The sequence below is a fragment of the Chionomys nivalis genome, chromosome 14 (genome assembly GCF_950005125.1).
Source record: "Chionomys nivalis chromosome 14, mChiNiv1.1, whole genome shotgun sequence".
NCBI classification, from domain to species: domain Eukaryota; kingdom Metazoa; phylum Chordata; class Mammalia; order Rodentia; family Cricetidae; genus Chionomys; species Chionomys nivalis.
This window is the reverse complement of record NC_080099.1, coordinates 30517731-30535359: the sequence shown is the minus strand read 5'-3', so window position 1 is coordinate 30535359 and position 17629 is coordinate 30517731. Positions and strand designations below refer to the sequence as shown.

The window sequence follows — 17629 nt, the reverse complement described above, 5'->3', positions numbered from 1 at the left end:
TTCCCTCCCTTTTCTAGAAATATTTATTGAGTCCCTATCACTGCTGACACCCTGGCTGGGGTCCAGGACAGAGCTATAAACCAAACAGTTTTTACGGAGCAACAATCTGAAGCTGATTAAATGATCGTTAAATGAAAATAAAAACTGGTACATTCATTGCAAAGAAAAAAGAAAGCGCTATTACAGAAATACACGTAACATAAGCTTGACATGGACTTGGAAATATTTGGGGTAAGTGACATTTTGCTGAAAGTAAATGGACAGAGAATTTACAGGGCCCGTGGGAAACTGGACACAGTGAGGTCTTGTGGGGGAAGCACGCAGGGTGTGTTGACAAGAGAACAGTGGTTAGAAAGTGCACAGCACACAGCAGAGGTGAAGAGTGGGGGATGACGTCAGACAGATAACCAGAAACTACGCACAGGCTATGGCCTAATGATACCCATCACCACCTATGCACGGTGAAAAGGCAGTGGAAGGCTCAAGAATGACCTGCTTCCAAAATTTCACAACTACCGGCTGCAACACAAGCTCAAATGGCCCATCATCCACACAAACACTCAGAAAAGCAAGGTAAGTATATGGTAAGACACTGCTTTAAAATGCCTTGAAAATATCCAAGTAAGGGTATCAGAAAAGCAATCTGAAGTGGAGGTCTAGAGTAGAGACAAGGTCTTGACTAAAAATGTGGAAAAGCAAAAGTAAGCCCTGAGGCTTGGAGAAAGCTGGAAGCATAAGGGCCAGACAAGGGAGCAGAGACGACTGCAGGACGGCATGGGAGGAGCCTGGGGGTGGAGGAAAGCGCTGTGTGGGGGCGGGGGCGACAACAGCTGAAGAGAATATTCAACACTGAGAACAACAGTGTTCGGCAAAGGTGGGCATGAAGACACCCATTCCACCCAAGTGACCTGGCTATAGGGGACTCCTGGAAGGATGGGCACATAAAGGGACTGTAAAGCGAGGCAAGGGAGACACTCACCTTACAAAATGTAGGTTCTAGAAAGCACCGGATTATTTTAGTAAACTTCTAGCATTAAGGTCCTAATGAATGTCTACACTGCTAAAAGGAGATTTACAGAAAAACCTTTTACATTGCAAGTTACCTGAAATCCTGCAGTTTCACACAAATGGTTCTAAGAGTAAGAAAATTACACTAATACAGTCCTTAGCTTTAACTTAAAAAAACAAATCCCACTTCAATTGGGATCTCTGCAGTGACTACAACAGTCCCATCCCAGTGGGTGCCATGGCTCTGTGGTGAAGCAGTTCTAGAACCACTAACTCCAGCACCTGCTGCTGAAGCCGGTGCTTGTCCTCTTCCAGCTGCTTCAGCTTCAGCCTCTCCAGCTCCACCTGGTGAACACAGTCGTCTCTGGCCCTGCGGACAGAGTCCTGAAGTTCTTGAAGGTTCCGCTCCCGTTCTGACTGCAGCTCTTTTCTCTCTCTTTGAAGCTGTAAAGAAAAGCACTAATGGGAGGCTGGCTGGTCGCTAGCTGCACAACACTGTTGGTCTCCTAGCCTTAGGTTAATCAGTGTTCAAACACTTACCAGCTGAGCTGGGGAGATGGTTCAGTCCACAAACTAGTGCCTCGCAAGCACAATGGCCTGAGCAGGACCCCAGAACTCACCTAAGAAAGCAGTGGTGCACACTCTGCTCCCAGAGCTGGGGAGGAGGAGACTGGCAGATCCTGGAGCTCTACAGCAAGCCCAGCCTACTTGGTGAGCTCCCGGCTAACAAGACCCTGTCTCAAATAGTCTGTGGGATTCCTCCTAAGAACAACTCCAGGCTGTCCTCTGGCCTCTACATGCACACATGCATGCACAACAGAGAACACCTACACACTTACTTCATGTCCTCTTTAGATATTAGACTTCAATGTTTATATATACTAAATTTTCAATTACTCAATGCTAATAGTATACAAGCCACACACAACTCATATAAATTTAGTTGAAAAGATCCTAACCACTTAAAACTCTCATTTTTATTATATAAAAATGTGACTGAGTTTCTTTCTTCAACTAGATGTTTCTAAATGCCTAACCATTTAGAAGATAGATTTGATTAGGCCAGTACACCTAACTCATTTAAAAACTCCAGAAATGTAAACAATAAAGTCAGAGTATTTACTGATAAAATCTTAAACATTATAGTTAGTGAAGAGACATATAAACTAAATGGAAAGATTGCAGTTACTTTTATGTTTTATATGCTTATAATATGTGTATTACACACTTATATTTTACAGAAAAGTCCTGGAGTACAATTTTGTTAAGACCTCATGAACTGCTGACTGTGTTTAATACTACAACATATTCCCATATGTCTTGAGATCCAATTTATTATTATTATTATTAAACAGCCCACGCTGTCCTCCTGCCTCTACTTCTTGAGTACTAGGATTACAGGTACGTGGGATCGAACCTTTAATGAGGGATATTCTTTTCCCTCTGACACCTATTTGGGTATATATACCCTGAATAGGCCCCACTTGCTCTTCTCCAAGCAGTGAAAACACTAATTCTTACACACAGTGGGAAAGAACATAAACCACTGTTGCAGAGTGAGAAAAGTGGTTGAGTGGTAGCCACTCCTCTGCTGAATCCGAGCATCCTAACATGCTTTACCCAGCTCTACAGCACTGTCTCCATGTCTGACACAGTACTCATCCAGCGCCCGTCACATTCTGCAGGCAGCAACTGAGAGTACGGACTCCACAACGCAGGGAACCAAGTTCACAGAGATGTGCTACCTCCATTTCCGCACTGGCAAGCTGCTGCTCTCGGTTCTCTAGCTCAGTTAGGGCTTTTTGAAGTTTGCCTTCTAGGATACTGTACTCAGCTACCTAAAACACAGAAAATGAAAAATTATCTTCATGTTTAAGACAACACATCCTTTCAGTAAATAAGTACTGAGAATGAGAGAGAGACATAAAACATGTACCAATTCAAAGCATAAATTCTTCCATCTCCTGAAAATGGAGTCTCCTGCAAGGACATCTGCACTGGGCACTCTCCTGCTGGTGAAGTCCTGTGCACCGGCACTAGCGGCCCAAGACCTGTATTTTTGTTGAGACAGGTCTTGGAACTTGCTATGTACATCAGGTTGGCCATGAACTCCCCGAGTTTCAGTCTCCCAAGTGCTGGAGAGGCACACACCACCACACCCAGCCGAGGTCTGGTTTTGAGAATCGAGCTCTAGTCAGAATAAAAAGCTACCAGCTCAGCTTACTCAGTGTGGAGGAGTTTCCATTCCCTTAGTTGATCATCTGTCTCTGGGACTTTCCAAAGCCATTTTTCTGCCCTCATTATCACCAAGCCTCTAGGACCCAGGCCTCTCCAGACCCCTCTTCCCCGAGGCTGGTAAGTGCCTGCTGCAGTGCCTCTCAGAAGTGGAAGGATTCTACACTCGGACAGAGAGGAGAACTCTATCTCCACATATCTGACATTGTGACAGCCTTCTCTTCCCTTCTGGGCTGTTCTTCTCCAACTGCTTCACATACTGTGAGTTCTACATTCTTTAATGCCTTGAATCTAATGGAAACAGACATCTAGGTTCTGAACTAAATCTTTTTAAAAAATATAATATCCAGATTCAGCCTTACTGGTTCGGACACCAATAACTGCACTGCCAAAGCTTAGGGAAAGCTGTGTATACAGGCTCAGTCTATAATCAATCCCCTTTGCTACTTAAAAATGCTAGTCACCACACTGGTGGCAAGAAAAATTTCCAAAATCTGACACCTCAACACACCAACCAAACTCCCATCTCAATGTTTAGCTTTGACCTATGTAAACTATGGCAAGCACAACCGAATCAAATCATAATCTAAAAATACCAAAATATCTCTGTTCACACCAGCGTCATCTCAGGATACTTGTCCCTCTCATATGCAATAACCTCTCAATGGCACCTAGCCCTACTGGCCCATATACCAAGGCCTCCCAAACTTGTATCATGAAGTTAAACTTCTTATAATTCCAGATATACAGTTCTACCTTAAACATATCAAACTCAAAATTTGTATGAAAACTTCAAATCACAATCTTTTAGTTTAGTTAGGTATATATACCTAACATATACTGGGCAAAACAAAGTCAATTGGAACCTGTATTCTGCAGAAGACAGAATATAAACAAACAAGTGCAGACCTAGTGCTAGTCAGGATCAGGAAGAAGCACAGCCTAGCCAGGAGAGATGTGCCTGTGGCAGGAAAGGGGCACTACTGGATGCGGCAGTCAGAGAAGGCTTCGCTGAGATTATTCTGAGTAGACAACAAAAGCATCTTCAGGGGGAAGTGTTCCCCATATTCCTAGAAAAGGGGGAGACTTATCAAGTGTTGAGTTACAGGATGCCGGTGTGGTGGAGAAAAAAAGTAGAAGAGGAAGCCATGGCCCAGACCATATAATACCCTCTATGTTCTGCTAAGAGCTCCACTTTACCCTATGCTGAGTTTTCAACAGAGGAGAGTACACAACTAAAGATGTGGTCTTTGGCTGACAAGAACACGACAAGGTAAAGAAGCCAGGAAGGAAAAAGAGACACTAAAGAAAAGGTAAACTATAGCCAGGTGATAGTGGTGTGTCTTTAATCCCAGTGCTTGAAAGAGGCAGAGGAAGGCAGATCTCTATGAGTTCGAGACCAGCCTGGTCTACAGAACGGGGTCCATGACAGGCAGAGAAGCCTGTGTAGAGAAGCCCTTTCTCAGGAGAGAGAGGGACAGAGAAGAAAAAAGGTAACCTACAGTCTTAGAAGCAAGACATGATAGCTTTAACCAAGGAAATAGTGAGGGAAGGGAGGGAAATTGGTTATTTTCCAAAACATCTTCTGAATGTGAGGACAAAGATGTCCTAATGGACTAGGCTCAAAAGAGAACTAACGATGACTTGCTTGAAGTCTCAACAACCAAGGAAAAGGTAAGGTCATTTATTTTTACATGGGAGTCAGGTGGAGCAAACCCAGAGAGAAGGCTGATGAAACTGTGGCTTTAAGTATATTGGACCTGAGATGCATCCTAGACACTCAGCGGGCAGTGCAGCACAGGCAACTAAGAGGCTGTGATTGCTGACATGGACACAGCCATGTCATGGACCCCAATGCATTAATTAATGATTGGCCAGTGTATACAAAAACTAGCAACCTCAGCCCCCTCCTCCTGGATGACTACAGCCTGAGACTGCTCCTCTACAGAGACCTCTCACCCTTCCTCCTGGGCTACACACAAAAGGACCACATGGCTTCATCAGAACAAGCACAGCCCACCCAACCTCTGTTTTTGTTTGTAGTTCTGTCATTTCCTCATTCCCATGTCATCCTAGTCTGGTTTCCAGGACCACGCCATTTAGGATGTCATCTATCAGGATGACCATTCCCTTAAATAAAAACTGAATTGCCTATATCTTTATATTTAAAAAAAAAAAAATTTATAGAAGGTTTTCTAAAATCCCCTTTTCCCAACTGGGGTCATCATCCAAATGTCAGGAACATAGACAATACAGTTACTGTCTTCTCTTAAAATAGTGTGTTACAGTCTAGATGTGCAGAAGGACATTAACAGTGGCAGCTCTGGACACCTTGGGGCACGAGGAGGCCGTGTTTTTAAGGAACACAGGTGGAAAAGCCCCCACTCTACTGTAACCCCCTAAACCCATCAGCTCTCTTAGACCATCCTCATCCATCTGTCACACTCAGTTCTGAGCTACTGTTCCTTTCATTCTAAGTACATTTTTTAAACAAGTATTTTATTTTCAAGTGTCCTGTTTTTTAAAGGATGCTGTAAACTAGGATGTGCTGAGATGCCTCCTCCTCCAAACCATCCATATATTATTGTAGAGCCCATTTTCAAGCATCTCCAAGGAGCTTTCCAGAAATGGGATGCCTTCAGGACACACTTGATAGTGTGATCTTATCTGTGAAGCACTTCCTCACACTCCCTAGGTGTGCCTGATGTGCCTGCTGTGTGGATCAAGATGGCTATATGATGGACAATCGCATGTAAGGCAGACTAAAATTTTATCAGCTGTTCCAGAATAGCAACTGATGTACACCATTCATTCAGGTAAACTATAAAAGTATTAAAGAAGTTATACATTGTTAAACATTTTTTTTCACCTAGAAAAACTGACAGAAAAGCCTCAAACATTCAATACATAAAAATACCATAGTGAACTTCTCAAAGAAATTAGCTTTAAAGAACCTCATACCAGAGAAAAGAAGTTTGCCCCCCCCCCCACACACACACACTTGATTTTATGGTGGTCAGTACGGTTTTTAAGACCAATCACAAATCTTGGTGCTTCCACAATAGAGCACTTTAAGACAAATGAAATCTTTAGTTTCAGAAATGTGCTCAGGATGAAAGGACAGCCACTCCACCTCTGCCTTTAAATGTGAGGAGGACTAGGCAGCACTAGAACCCACTTGCTCTAATTTCCAATTTCATTTATTTGTGGTGTTAGAGAAGGAACCCAAGATGCTAAGTCCCGGCTACACAGGTGCTCTAACACAGCCACATCTGCAGCCTCGGAGTTTATACACTCAAGCTCAGGTGCTAGACATGGTAGTTTACATGGAAACCAATAAAAATGTCAACTGAAAAAAAGCTGTACCACCAACACAAGAGCAAACCAAAACTTACCAGATGAAGCTTTCTGTCCTGTGTTTTGCAATGCTGAGGACTGGACATGAGGCCATGTGCATGCTAGTCATGTCTGTCTGCCACTGCACCACGTCCTGGTTGGTGCTACTAATTTTCTCATTTTAGCTTCGTGATATTTAAACCAGTTTATTTAAGGAAGGCAAAGGCAGAAGCTGGATTTATCCCATTGTGGGAACTTCATCAATTTCTCAAATTAGTTTGAATTTTGCAAACTTTAATATTTAAAAAACTCAATAGCATAAAAAGAAATGGTCCAAGGAGGAACTCAGCTTGTCTTAAAGTAAAACCTTACACATTACCCTTACGTATTAACCTTACATATCAACCTTATGTATTAACCTACTGTCCAGCTCCCTTGAATTCAATAATAGGCAATACACGAGTTCCATCCACAATTCTTATTATATAAAGCTCAAAAGTAAAGGAAGACAATATTTAAGACATGTGCAGGCCCATTTAGATGAACATTTCTTAGAAAAGTAGACTTTAAAATGTCTTTTTCTTTTGACTATGCTCAAGGCTCATTAGTTACTCGTCTGTCTGTCATGTGCTGGGAACTAAAAAGTCTGTTCCTTCCAAAGACTGCAATGCAGTTAAAAGCTCCTAACACAAATGCTTCCGTCCCCTCCCTCAGTTTTTACACAAGTTTTTTCTTTACCTTTTTCTTCACTAGTGACTCTCTTTCCCGGTCTCTTTTTTTCCATTCTTCTGCAAGAGCTTGCATGTGAGCCAATTCTTTCTGTTTTAGCTGTAATGGGAAGAAAATAGTCACTTGAAAGGGCAAATATTTCAAATAAGTTTTCAGTTTAGGAACTAATACTGATTACCAGTGTCATTTAAAGTATTCTATTTTATTCTTTTTTGTTTTTATGTGTATGGATGTCCTGTTGACATGCTTGTCTGTGTACTACATGCCTGCCTGGTGCTCAATGAGGTCAGAAGAGGGTACCAGGGCCTCTGGGCTGGATAGTTTTATATCAACTGATCAGCTGAACTCATTTGAGAGGCAGGAACCACAGTTAATACCTCCGTAAATCTGGGCTGTGTGTAAGCCTGTAGGACATTTTGTTAATTAGTGAGTGAGGTGGACAAACCCAACCCATTGTGGGTGGTGTCATCCCTGGTGTCTTGGGTTCTATAAAACAGCAGGTGAGAGAGTCATGTGCGGCAAGCCAGTAAGCAGCTCCCCTCTGTGGCACTGGAGAGAGGGCACCATTAAGAGCTGAGACTGCAGCTCCAGGGGATCCAATGCCCCCTTCTCGTTTCTGTGGGTACTCGTGTGCACATACCCACACCAACACACATATAGTTAAAGAATAAAAATAAATCTTAAAAAAAAGATTTTGTTGATAGTCAAAGAAAGACAAGAACATGGAAAGAAGAACCAGTTGTAAAAGGAAAAAATAAACTCGGTAGATGAAATAGAGATTTTAGAATTTCAATCTACCTGAGTTTCAAAAATGTCTTCCTGCATCTCTTTCCACATCTCTAGCTCAAGTGCAGCCTTGTACTCTAAGGTCTCGCGAGGCTCCATCTGGATCTCAGAAGGACAGGGAGCTGGGAGGAGAGAAGATGGCTTCTGCTGCACTGCAGACGGACCCTGCAATGGGAAGAAAAGCGTATGTGACCCTCCATATACACTGAGATCCTGTTCGGGAAGCTGATGACACCTGTGTTTACCTGAGAGGAGTCGGACACAAAGACCTCACGCATTTTCACTAGTCCATAGTCTTCCAGGGTCACCGTGTAAGAAAGATCTACGATCCTGTTGTTTGACCTACAAATGAAATGGGAATTTTTCAAGTTCACAGAGACTTATTTTTCTTTCCACTCCCTTAGTCTGTAGCACATGGGAGTAACATTTCTCACATCTCACTTTTGCTGTTCACACTGGACCAGCCTCCCTGGCCTTCGGACTTCTCAAGTGTGTGCTTTTACTTGATCAACACAATATCGTAATACTTACATTTACTAAAACGGCTATGTATTTGTTCTGAAAAAATGAAAAGGTGAAGTAAAAACTGGAAGAGTCCACTGATAATTATTGCTAATGGATATTTACTAGCTTTGGCTGGATTGAGCTTGCTATGTAGGCCAAGCCAGCCTTAGACTCACAGCGATCCACCTGCCTCTGCCTCCTGAGTGCTGGGACTAAAGGCGTGCGCAGCCATGCTGCACCTATTTCCTATCCTCTGTTCCTCTGCAGATGTACACGTATGCTAACTCACGTTCTACCTTTCTCCTGTTTGAATTAGGAGTGGATTTCTCATGTCATACACATTAATTTTTAAATGTGTTTTTCCTTAGTTTTGTTGGGGAGCGAGGGTTTTATGCATACAACATTCTTCCACTGAACTACACACGGCCAATGATGGATTTATGCTGCCTCTAACATACACTTACTGGGTTTACACAATGAGATGTACTCAGCAGCATTACTCTTGTTTATGTAAGTTATTCACAATTTGCCTCCTTTCTGGAACAAATACACACGTTTTCCTGGAATACAAACATCTATTCCTGGATATAAGCAGTGCTTCAAATTAAATCATTTAAGACAATTATATACTATTTGTCATAATTAGCATCTTCTGTATCACAGAACTATATTACTTTTTAGCAACTAAAAAAATGTAATATTGTCTAAAAATGAAACTTTGATAAACTTATCTCAATAATCAATGGCCCTTTAATTAACCAAACCCACATTTTGTCTTCCAGTTTTACTATTTAAAACAAACAAACAAACAAAAATGAATGATGTAAAATGAAGTACTCGGGCCAGCAAAGACGGCCCAGCAGGGACAGGCACCAAGCCCATGACCTGAACTGAATCCCTGGACTCCAGAAGAAAACCAACTCCACAAAGTGGTCTTCTGACCTCTGCATATATGCCATGCCATACACAAAGTAAAAGAAAAAATGTTTAAGCAAAACACTGTTATGTTCGAGGAAAAAGCTTGAACACAACTGAACAAGTTCTCAGGTGAATCTACAACTTGTCTATATACAGGCAGAGCAATAAGAACAACCGCAGAAGCATTAAGACAGCTTCAACTAATGACTCAATTAGATACTTCTAATGACAGCAGAAGAGAATGCTGAGCTTTAAGAGAGTTTTTTTCTGTAACAAGAATGAAAGTAAAATGAGCTCTCTGTTAACAGATGACTGATTCTCCAGGCACTGTTCCATATCCACAAAGGGAAGGAAGCTTTCCATACACCTTCCAGTCTCTGGATATGACTCTGGGTGGGAAAGAATAAAAGGGAAATTTTTAGCGGTATTTTAGATCTCAAATTTTTTCTGAATCTTATTTTTCTTTTTATATTCTCACTAGGTTTTTATCAAAAGGAAATTTTTTTTCTATGTTCTCACTAGGTTTTTATTTAAAGGATAAATGGTATATAATATTAACTTGGACCTCAATTTTTATTGTTAATTCAAAAAAAGTAATCTGACAAATTCCAATGATTAAAATATGAAAACGTGTTTTCACTGTAGCAATAAAGTTCAAGTAAAAGAAACATTACTCTAGTTTGCTTTCTGCTTCTATGATAAAACAATAACCCAAAGCAACTCAAGGAGGAAAAGGTTTATTTGACAGATTACAGTTCATCTTTGAGGGAAGTCCGGGCAGAAACTGAAGAAAATACCATGCAGAGTGCTGCTCACCGAATCTTTCTGTCTTATGCTCAGCTAGCTCTCTTATACACTCTAGGCCCATCATCTTAGAGATGTACCACCCACATGGGCTGGGCTCTCGTATCAGTTAGCAATTATGACAGTGCCACACAGATATGCCCACAGACCTAGCTGACCAGAGTCCTTCCTCCAAGATGGCTCTAGGTTGTGTTAAGCCGTCAGAAACTAACCAAAGTATTATTGTTTTTCTTTCATAGGTGCTGGTGACTGAAGTCAGGGATCTGTGGATGCTAGACAAGTGTTTTATCATTGCTATATCCCAAGCCATTCGTGATAATATAATTTAAAAACTGTCACTGAAAGCTAGCCTTTATATCATTCTCAGTCTTTAAACTTCAGGCAAATTTTAAAACATTTTCAAGTGGAAAAAAAATCACAGCTGAGGAGTAGATCTGCTGCGTTGTTTTTATCTAGAGGATATTAATAAAACTTAGGTGAAGTTTGACCTTTTCTGTTTCATAGTTGATTTCCTCAAAGTGCAATAAACGCTATATAACAACAAAAAAGATCACAGCATTTCTAATGAAAAATAACACAAAATATATCATAAACTTACATTAAAATAAGGAAATCAAAGAGCAGATCTTAATAACTGGTCTAGAGCTCAGGAGCAGAGTTCCAGCTCAATGTGTACAAAGCCCTGGACAAGCCCCCAGCATTCCAATAGTGAGAACAGATAACAGGTCCTTTTTAAAATCATCAGGCTAAAGGGCTGGAGAGATGGCTCAACTGTCAAGAAAACTTGCTACTTGCAAGATCCAAGTTTTGTTCCAAGCACCCAGATCAGGCAGCTCACAACAGTCCGCAACTCCAGATCCAAGGAATCTGACGCCCTTTTCTGGTCCCCACATGTGGTTTACACATATAATCAGACCAAACACACATTAAAAAAAGGCTGCCGGGCTAGGGGCAGTGATGGTTCTGGGAGGTTCTATACACAGGCCTGACAATCTGAGTTCAATCCCCATATCCCACAAGTGGCAGGAGAGAAGAGACTGACCTCTACACACACACACACACACACTCCTTTTCTCTCACAAACAATAAATAAATAAAATTTACAATTATTAGGCTAAGAGTGAAAAGGAAACCACTCAGCAGTCTGAATAAGAATCATGATATCATAGTTACAAACATTCTTATACTTTTCTAAGTAAATGGGCATCAAAAAACTAATAAGCAAATAACAATAAACGCAGCCCCAGGTAAAAGAAAAGCAGCCAGAAGGAAGCTAGGCGGGACCAAGGGTGTGGGTTCTTAGGCAGATGCATGGCAAGCGTGAGGAGCACAGTGGCACTGCTGCCGGCTTACCCCTGGGCCGCAGTAACAGGCACACTCTCACTGTAAGTCTGCCGCCAGCACTGTTCACCATTAGCGCCCAAAAACCGGGTCTTTTCTGCAGACAAGATGTTAGAAAGCTGGATTCTTGCAATCCCAAGGAGTAAGTCTTTACTCATTTTATCCTTGTGCCACAGTTCCACCAGCAGTGGGATCCTAGGGAGAAATCGTGTCCACAATTACGAACTCTGAAGCAGTTCCTTCCAAAGGACAGTCTTTGAATGCCTTCATGGGAAGTTAGTTAACACAATGGCTAAAGGTTCAGCTCCCCAGAGAACAAATATTTGTCTTTGTATCTCTAAACAATAAAGAAAACTCTTTGAACACTATTATTTTCATAAGTCATTACAGAATTTGAAGCTAACCTTCATTCTTTAAAAACATGATACTCTGAGAAAAGCAGATTTCATAGACCTAAATTTTCCTTGAAAAATCTATTTCCCATAACTAAAATGAAAATGAAGAAAATATACTATGCTTGGTGGCTCAATGGTCAAACTCAAATATTCTTACGCCGGGCAAGGCTCTCTCGTTCCTCAGATTCCCCCAACACTTCAACACCTAAGCTGGGACTTACAATAAACCATGTTAAGCTCTGCACCAGAACAGATGTCGCTGGCTCAGTAAACTAATTCCTGGATTCTCCAGTGCAGCTACAACTGTAGGTTTAAGACTGTACAGATTCACGTAGCAAAGGCATCTCATTTGTGAGGACTATGTTACCGTAGGAAGGTGTCCTGCAGCTGGTGAGGCATAGTTGCAAAATCAAATGCACAGTAAGACTGGGGAAGAAAAACTTCCATGTTTTTCCGAACTTCTACAGGAGGGTTAGTCATAATAGGAGCCGCACTGCCGAAGAAGGGGTAGGAGTACCTAGAATGTAGGAAACGCAAAGTCTTGGTATAGTCTACAGATGACATGGAAGACCAGATGTTTGTAAAAGTATAAATTATGAGCCAATATAAATTTTAAAGTAAGCCGGGCGGTGGTGGCGCATGCCTTTAATCCCAGCACTCGGGAGGCAGAGGCAGGTGGATCTCTGGGAGTTCGAGGCCAGCCTGGGCTACAAGAGCTAGTTCCTGGAAGGGCACCAAAACTACAGAGAAACCCTGTCTCGAAAAACCAAAAAAAAAAAAAAAAAAAAAAATTTAAAGTAAGAAAGAAACACTAGACTGACTGCTTTAAAGCATATCCTTTTTATCTTGACAATCCTAGGAACAAGCAAATTCTGACATATAGTAGGCACTCAAATGCTTGATATACTGAATTATAACATATATTAAAGGCCTACTTTCCTTTACATAATAACGTCCTGTTATGTATGGGCTAAAAAGCCCATAGGCCAATGGTTCTCAACCTTCCTAATGTTTTGACCTTTTAATACAATACAGTTCTTCATGTTGTGGTGACCCCCCCAACCATAAAATTATTTTTACTACTTCATAACTATAAATGCTACTGTTATAAATCGTAATGCAAATATCTGATATACAGGTTATCTGATACATGACTCCTATGAAAGGGTAGTTCAACCCGCAGAGGGGTTGTGACCCACAGCTTGAGAACTGCTGTCCTTAGGCAATGCCAAAAGGACACATTCTTAGTCTTTGAACAGAGAATCAAGATAAATGAGATCATATCTATTATGTACACACCAAATGAATGACAGTTTCTTCTTTTCATCATAGAAACCACATGAGATTAAATGTAAGCCTAACATTTTCAGAACTTACTCTGAATTCATACACAAATTTACAGATATTGTAATGCTTGCTTAAATTTCACCCTGCTGCTATTCTTTAGTTCATCTTGTTATTCATATATGAAACTATAATCAAACAAACTCAAATAGTAAAAATCTGATTTCCCTACAAAAACTATATCCTGTATATCACCCTAATCCAATATAATTATTGACCCACTGAAGCAAGTTATCTCAGAGTTATTTGTGTCCTGCAATTTCAACTCCTACCATCCCACTATAGAAGAAAAGTATTCCAGCAGACCTGCAGGTTCCACGTATTTTCAAATACGAGTCTTACTTCACAAATCCCATTACAGCTGCCTATGTAGGGCATAATGATATAGCTGTCAAACGGAACAAACGAAAGGCTACTACTCTAACAATCAAACACCAGTTCAGCATCTGGAAACTCCATGTCAAGTGCCAAAGAGGTCATGACTAAGTGCTTCCTGTTTGGAATAGTATCTCTCTCTTTCTTTACCAAATGAAATACTATTCTCCTTTATGGACTGGCTCATTTCTAAATGGGCCATCCTACTAAACTGACTAATTCCTCTTATGTACCCTAATACCAGATACATTATTGATATAATGTGGGCAATTAACCATTAAACAAATGGTCCTGACAGCAAAATGCAAAAATTACTATTAGCACTTTCTAAATGGGACTGTGTAAGGCTCCCTCTCATAGCATCCAGCCTTGTACCTATGTCCATGCCCTTGGCCACCATCCTCTCTGGATGTACTAAAACCATACTCTGCTGCAGCAGCAAAGATCTTAAGACAGCAAAAGGAAAAAACAAAAAAGAGAAAAAACAAACAGTAAATAAGTAATAATTCTATTTCTAAAATAAAAAAAGTAAACCCTTTGAGAAAAGCTGCCTTTGAGAGACAATCTTTTGCCAGTCTTTTGTCTCAACAGGTGCATCTTTAGTAATAATCCCAAGCATTCTGTATGTCAACTGCAGAACTAAGCAGAGGTGGAAAACTTTCATTCATGAGTTTACGACCACACCCAGTGCTGGGTCTCTGCTTCTGTGCATCATTCATAGCCAAAAATGGGAGGTGCAGAAGTAACTTGAGTCAAATGAAAAATTGCACTCAAGTGTAAACTGATTTCTGCAGCTGAACTCAGGCATGCCTCCAGTCACAGCACTGTATGTTTAACATATATCACAGTCTGAAATGCCTATGAACACGCAGCCTTAAAATAGACGGTGGTATAAAGCCATTTAACTGATTATATGCAGTAATTCTTTCTATTGAACGGGACACACTTCATTTCAAGTTCAACATGGTTTTTATACTCACAGCTATAAGATGCAAGTGTCAGGAAAACAGCATCCACTGTAATACAGTCTTACAGAAAAATCAAATACAAACCACAATTTCCACCTGTAGTGCCTTTTTCCAGAAAATAAGCAACCAAAATTATATCTTAAATGGCAGCATCAATAAATGATTATAAATGCCTATAACCATTACAACAGAATAGGCAAGCCTGGTACCCACTCCCGGAGCCACTCCGGTTCAAACCTAGTCATCAGGATACTTTACTGCCATTTAGGCCGCTGGTTTCACAACAGCTGCACTTTCTTTGGCAACATTTCTCGGCACTGCTTAAAGATGAAAGGCATTTTTCCCAGAACGAAATCAAACCACACCTCAATATGCAGTTGACTGGAAAACTAATCTCTAAGCCATGGATGCTTCTTAAGTCTATTGAAAAGCAAAAGTGATGTGATGTTGCTGGAACAGCAATCTTCTGTCCTGATGTCACCACTTCTGACGCGTTGGAGGTGGCCACTGGCTGGGCCAGTGAAGCAGGTACAGAACTAATGCCTAAAGTAAACATTAAAACAATTAAAGCTGTCATCTTATATATCATCAATCACAAAATTTGACAAGTCTGCTTTGTGAACACATGAAATGAGTCTATCATGAGCATTTTAAAGAGTGGTTTGTTCTATACTGCCAAATTCCTATTCTAGAACTACATAAAGAAAAAGTTTGGGGTGAGGCATGGTAGAACACTCCTGGAATTCCTTCCTTAAGGGCTGAGGCAGGAGGATCACAAGTTTAAGGTCAATTTGGGTTTCACAGTGGGAGTAAAGCTACTCTCAACACATACTGCAATACCTCAGAACAACCAGAACGGAAGCAACAATGTCTGCTCAAAGCCTGCCAGGCAAGAGACTACATTCAAGAGGAGTCCGTGCATGGACATCCAATCACTAGAAGGGCTAGACAAGATTTACTGCAGATATAATTTTAAGACTTTTTATAAACTAATTGGAGTGATTTGCACATAGAAAATAGGTCAATAAAAGTTATATCTTAGAAAGACAAGAGCTATGTAATCTAATCCTATTGTGGACCAGAGATGCTTAATGAGTGACTAAGTCACATAGTTACTCAGTGATGGAGGTGAGCTTAGACTCCTAGTCCACACTGCCTACTTACACAACTGGTTATAACTGTGAAGCCTTAGCAATGAAAAGAACATCTTTATGAAAGTAGAAACATATGGTGCTGGAGAGATAGCTCAGTGATGGTTAACAGCACATACTGCAGACAAGATCGATTCCCAGAACCTGTTGATAAGTGCCGGTAACTTGGGGGATCTGATGCCTCTGATCTCTGTGGGCATCTGCACTCATGTGCAGATACATACACAAACAACTACACATAATTAGAAATCAAATCTAAAAAATAAACTACATAGATTCTCAAACTCTCGTATAACAAAGTTTACTCTGACAAGCCATTAATGGCTCTATTCTCTAAAATTTTAGTATAACAAAGCTACTTGAAAGATATATATTCTTTCATTTCTTTTGAACCGACTACTGACAATAAAAAGCAGAGATTTATCAAACCCTTATTTAAAAGTTTAGTAGGCTAAAGTGACATTAAAGTGGAAATTCTGTATCTTCACACATCTGATTCCCAAATAAAGTTCTGCAGTTCTCACTAAGCCAGCCATGAATGTTCTCAGCCATCTATCAAATGACGGCAGAGTCCAATTCCGTCAGTGGTGGGAAAAGCCCGCCTTACCCTTTGTGCTTTGCTTGGGATCCTTATCGTACTGCAGGCTCTCCACTTCACTTTCTGTTGCGTCGTCCTTGACTGGAGGAGTCTGGTTTTGAGGTGGCACAGGGGACACACTTGGTGATTTTGGTCCAGCGAGTGTCTTCTCATTTATAGGGGTTAAAACTCTCTTCTTTGAATGCTCAGGTTCATGTCCATTCTGGGTCTTTAATTCAATTAAAGACTAAAAACAATTTTTAAAAATAGAGTATAATTTGCAAAACACTTTCCTTCATAATTAAGCAAAAGACTTGGCGTTGCTTTTTTAGAAAGTACATGCTTCCTTTCCCAGTCTGGACATTCCTAGTCTATTTTTCTTCATAATCTGCAAATTTCCTTAAAGCATCTAGGACCAGAAAAAGGAAGATGAACAGGAAGGAAATATAATATCCAGAGCTGAGTACCAAAATGCATCCTGATGGCTAAGAGGCCTACAATGTGACCCCAGGAACAGTTACTCCTACCTAGACAAGCAATGGCAGCAAACCCAGACATCTGGGGTGACGTTCTCCCACTCTTTTGTCCCTCTCCACCCTTCTTCTCTTTACATGTGCACACTTTTTAAATCTGATTTCAGTTTTCCTGTCTTTATAGGCAATATAGGTTATATGTAACCTACATATAAATTCTTTGAAAGAACAATATAGTTGTTTATATGGATAGACACAATAAAGTTCATTACAGTTCATTTGGGTAAATTAAAAAGAAAGAGAGAAGGGGAGGGAGGGAAAGAGGGGAAAGAGGAGAGAGGGAGAGAGAGAGAGAGAGAGAGAGAGAGAGAGAGAGAGAGAGAGAGAGAAGAAAAGAGTCAAGGAGAGAACAAAGCTCACAGTGTAGCCGAGGCTAGCCCAGCAAAGGAGCACTACTGCAGACTCCAGACCACACGCCTTCCCTCACTGGCTGCTGTCTGGCACAGTAAATAGCTATAAGCTAGGAACAGAAGACACGATTTCCACTACAGAAGACACGATTTCCACTACAGAAGACTGTCCCTATGCACAGTCACAAACTGCCAAGCAGAGTCACCATGCTTTCCGAAAGTTGATGCAGAAAGAAGATACAGTAAAATGAGGGTGCCAGTGAAGAATAAAAGAC

General features: G+C 40.9%; 1 protein-coding gene across 3 annotated transcripts in view; it reads right to left on the bottom strand.

Annotated features, from left to right (window-relative positions):
• Cep120 (centrosomal protein 120) overlaps positions 1-17629 on the bottom strand; it is a 61448-nt gene that overhangs the window by 24130 nt on the left and 19689 nt on the right. For all 3 annotated transcript variants that reach the window (XM_057788621.1, XM_057788620.1, XM_057788619.1), the window contains exons 9-17: positions 16502-16718; positions 15109-15286; positions 12424-12573; positions 11674-11856; positions 8340-8436; positions 8107-8259; positions 7318-7407; positions 2754-2846; positions 1291-1452 (exon numbers count right to left, since the gene is read on the bottom strand). In XM_057788621.1, coding sequence (XP_057644604.1) covers positions 1291-1452; positions 2754-2846; positions 7318-7407; positions 8107-8259; positions 8340-8436; positions 11674-11856; positions 12424-12573; positions 15109-15286; positions 16502-16718 — 1323 coding nt within the window. The remainder of the gene's footprint in view (positions 1-1290; positions 1453-2753; positions 2847-7317; positions 7408-8106; positions 8260-8339; positions 8437-11673; positions 11857-12423; positions 12574-15108; positions 15287-16501; positions 16719-17629) is intronic.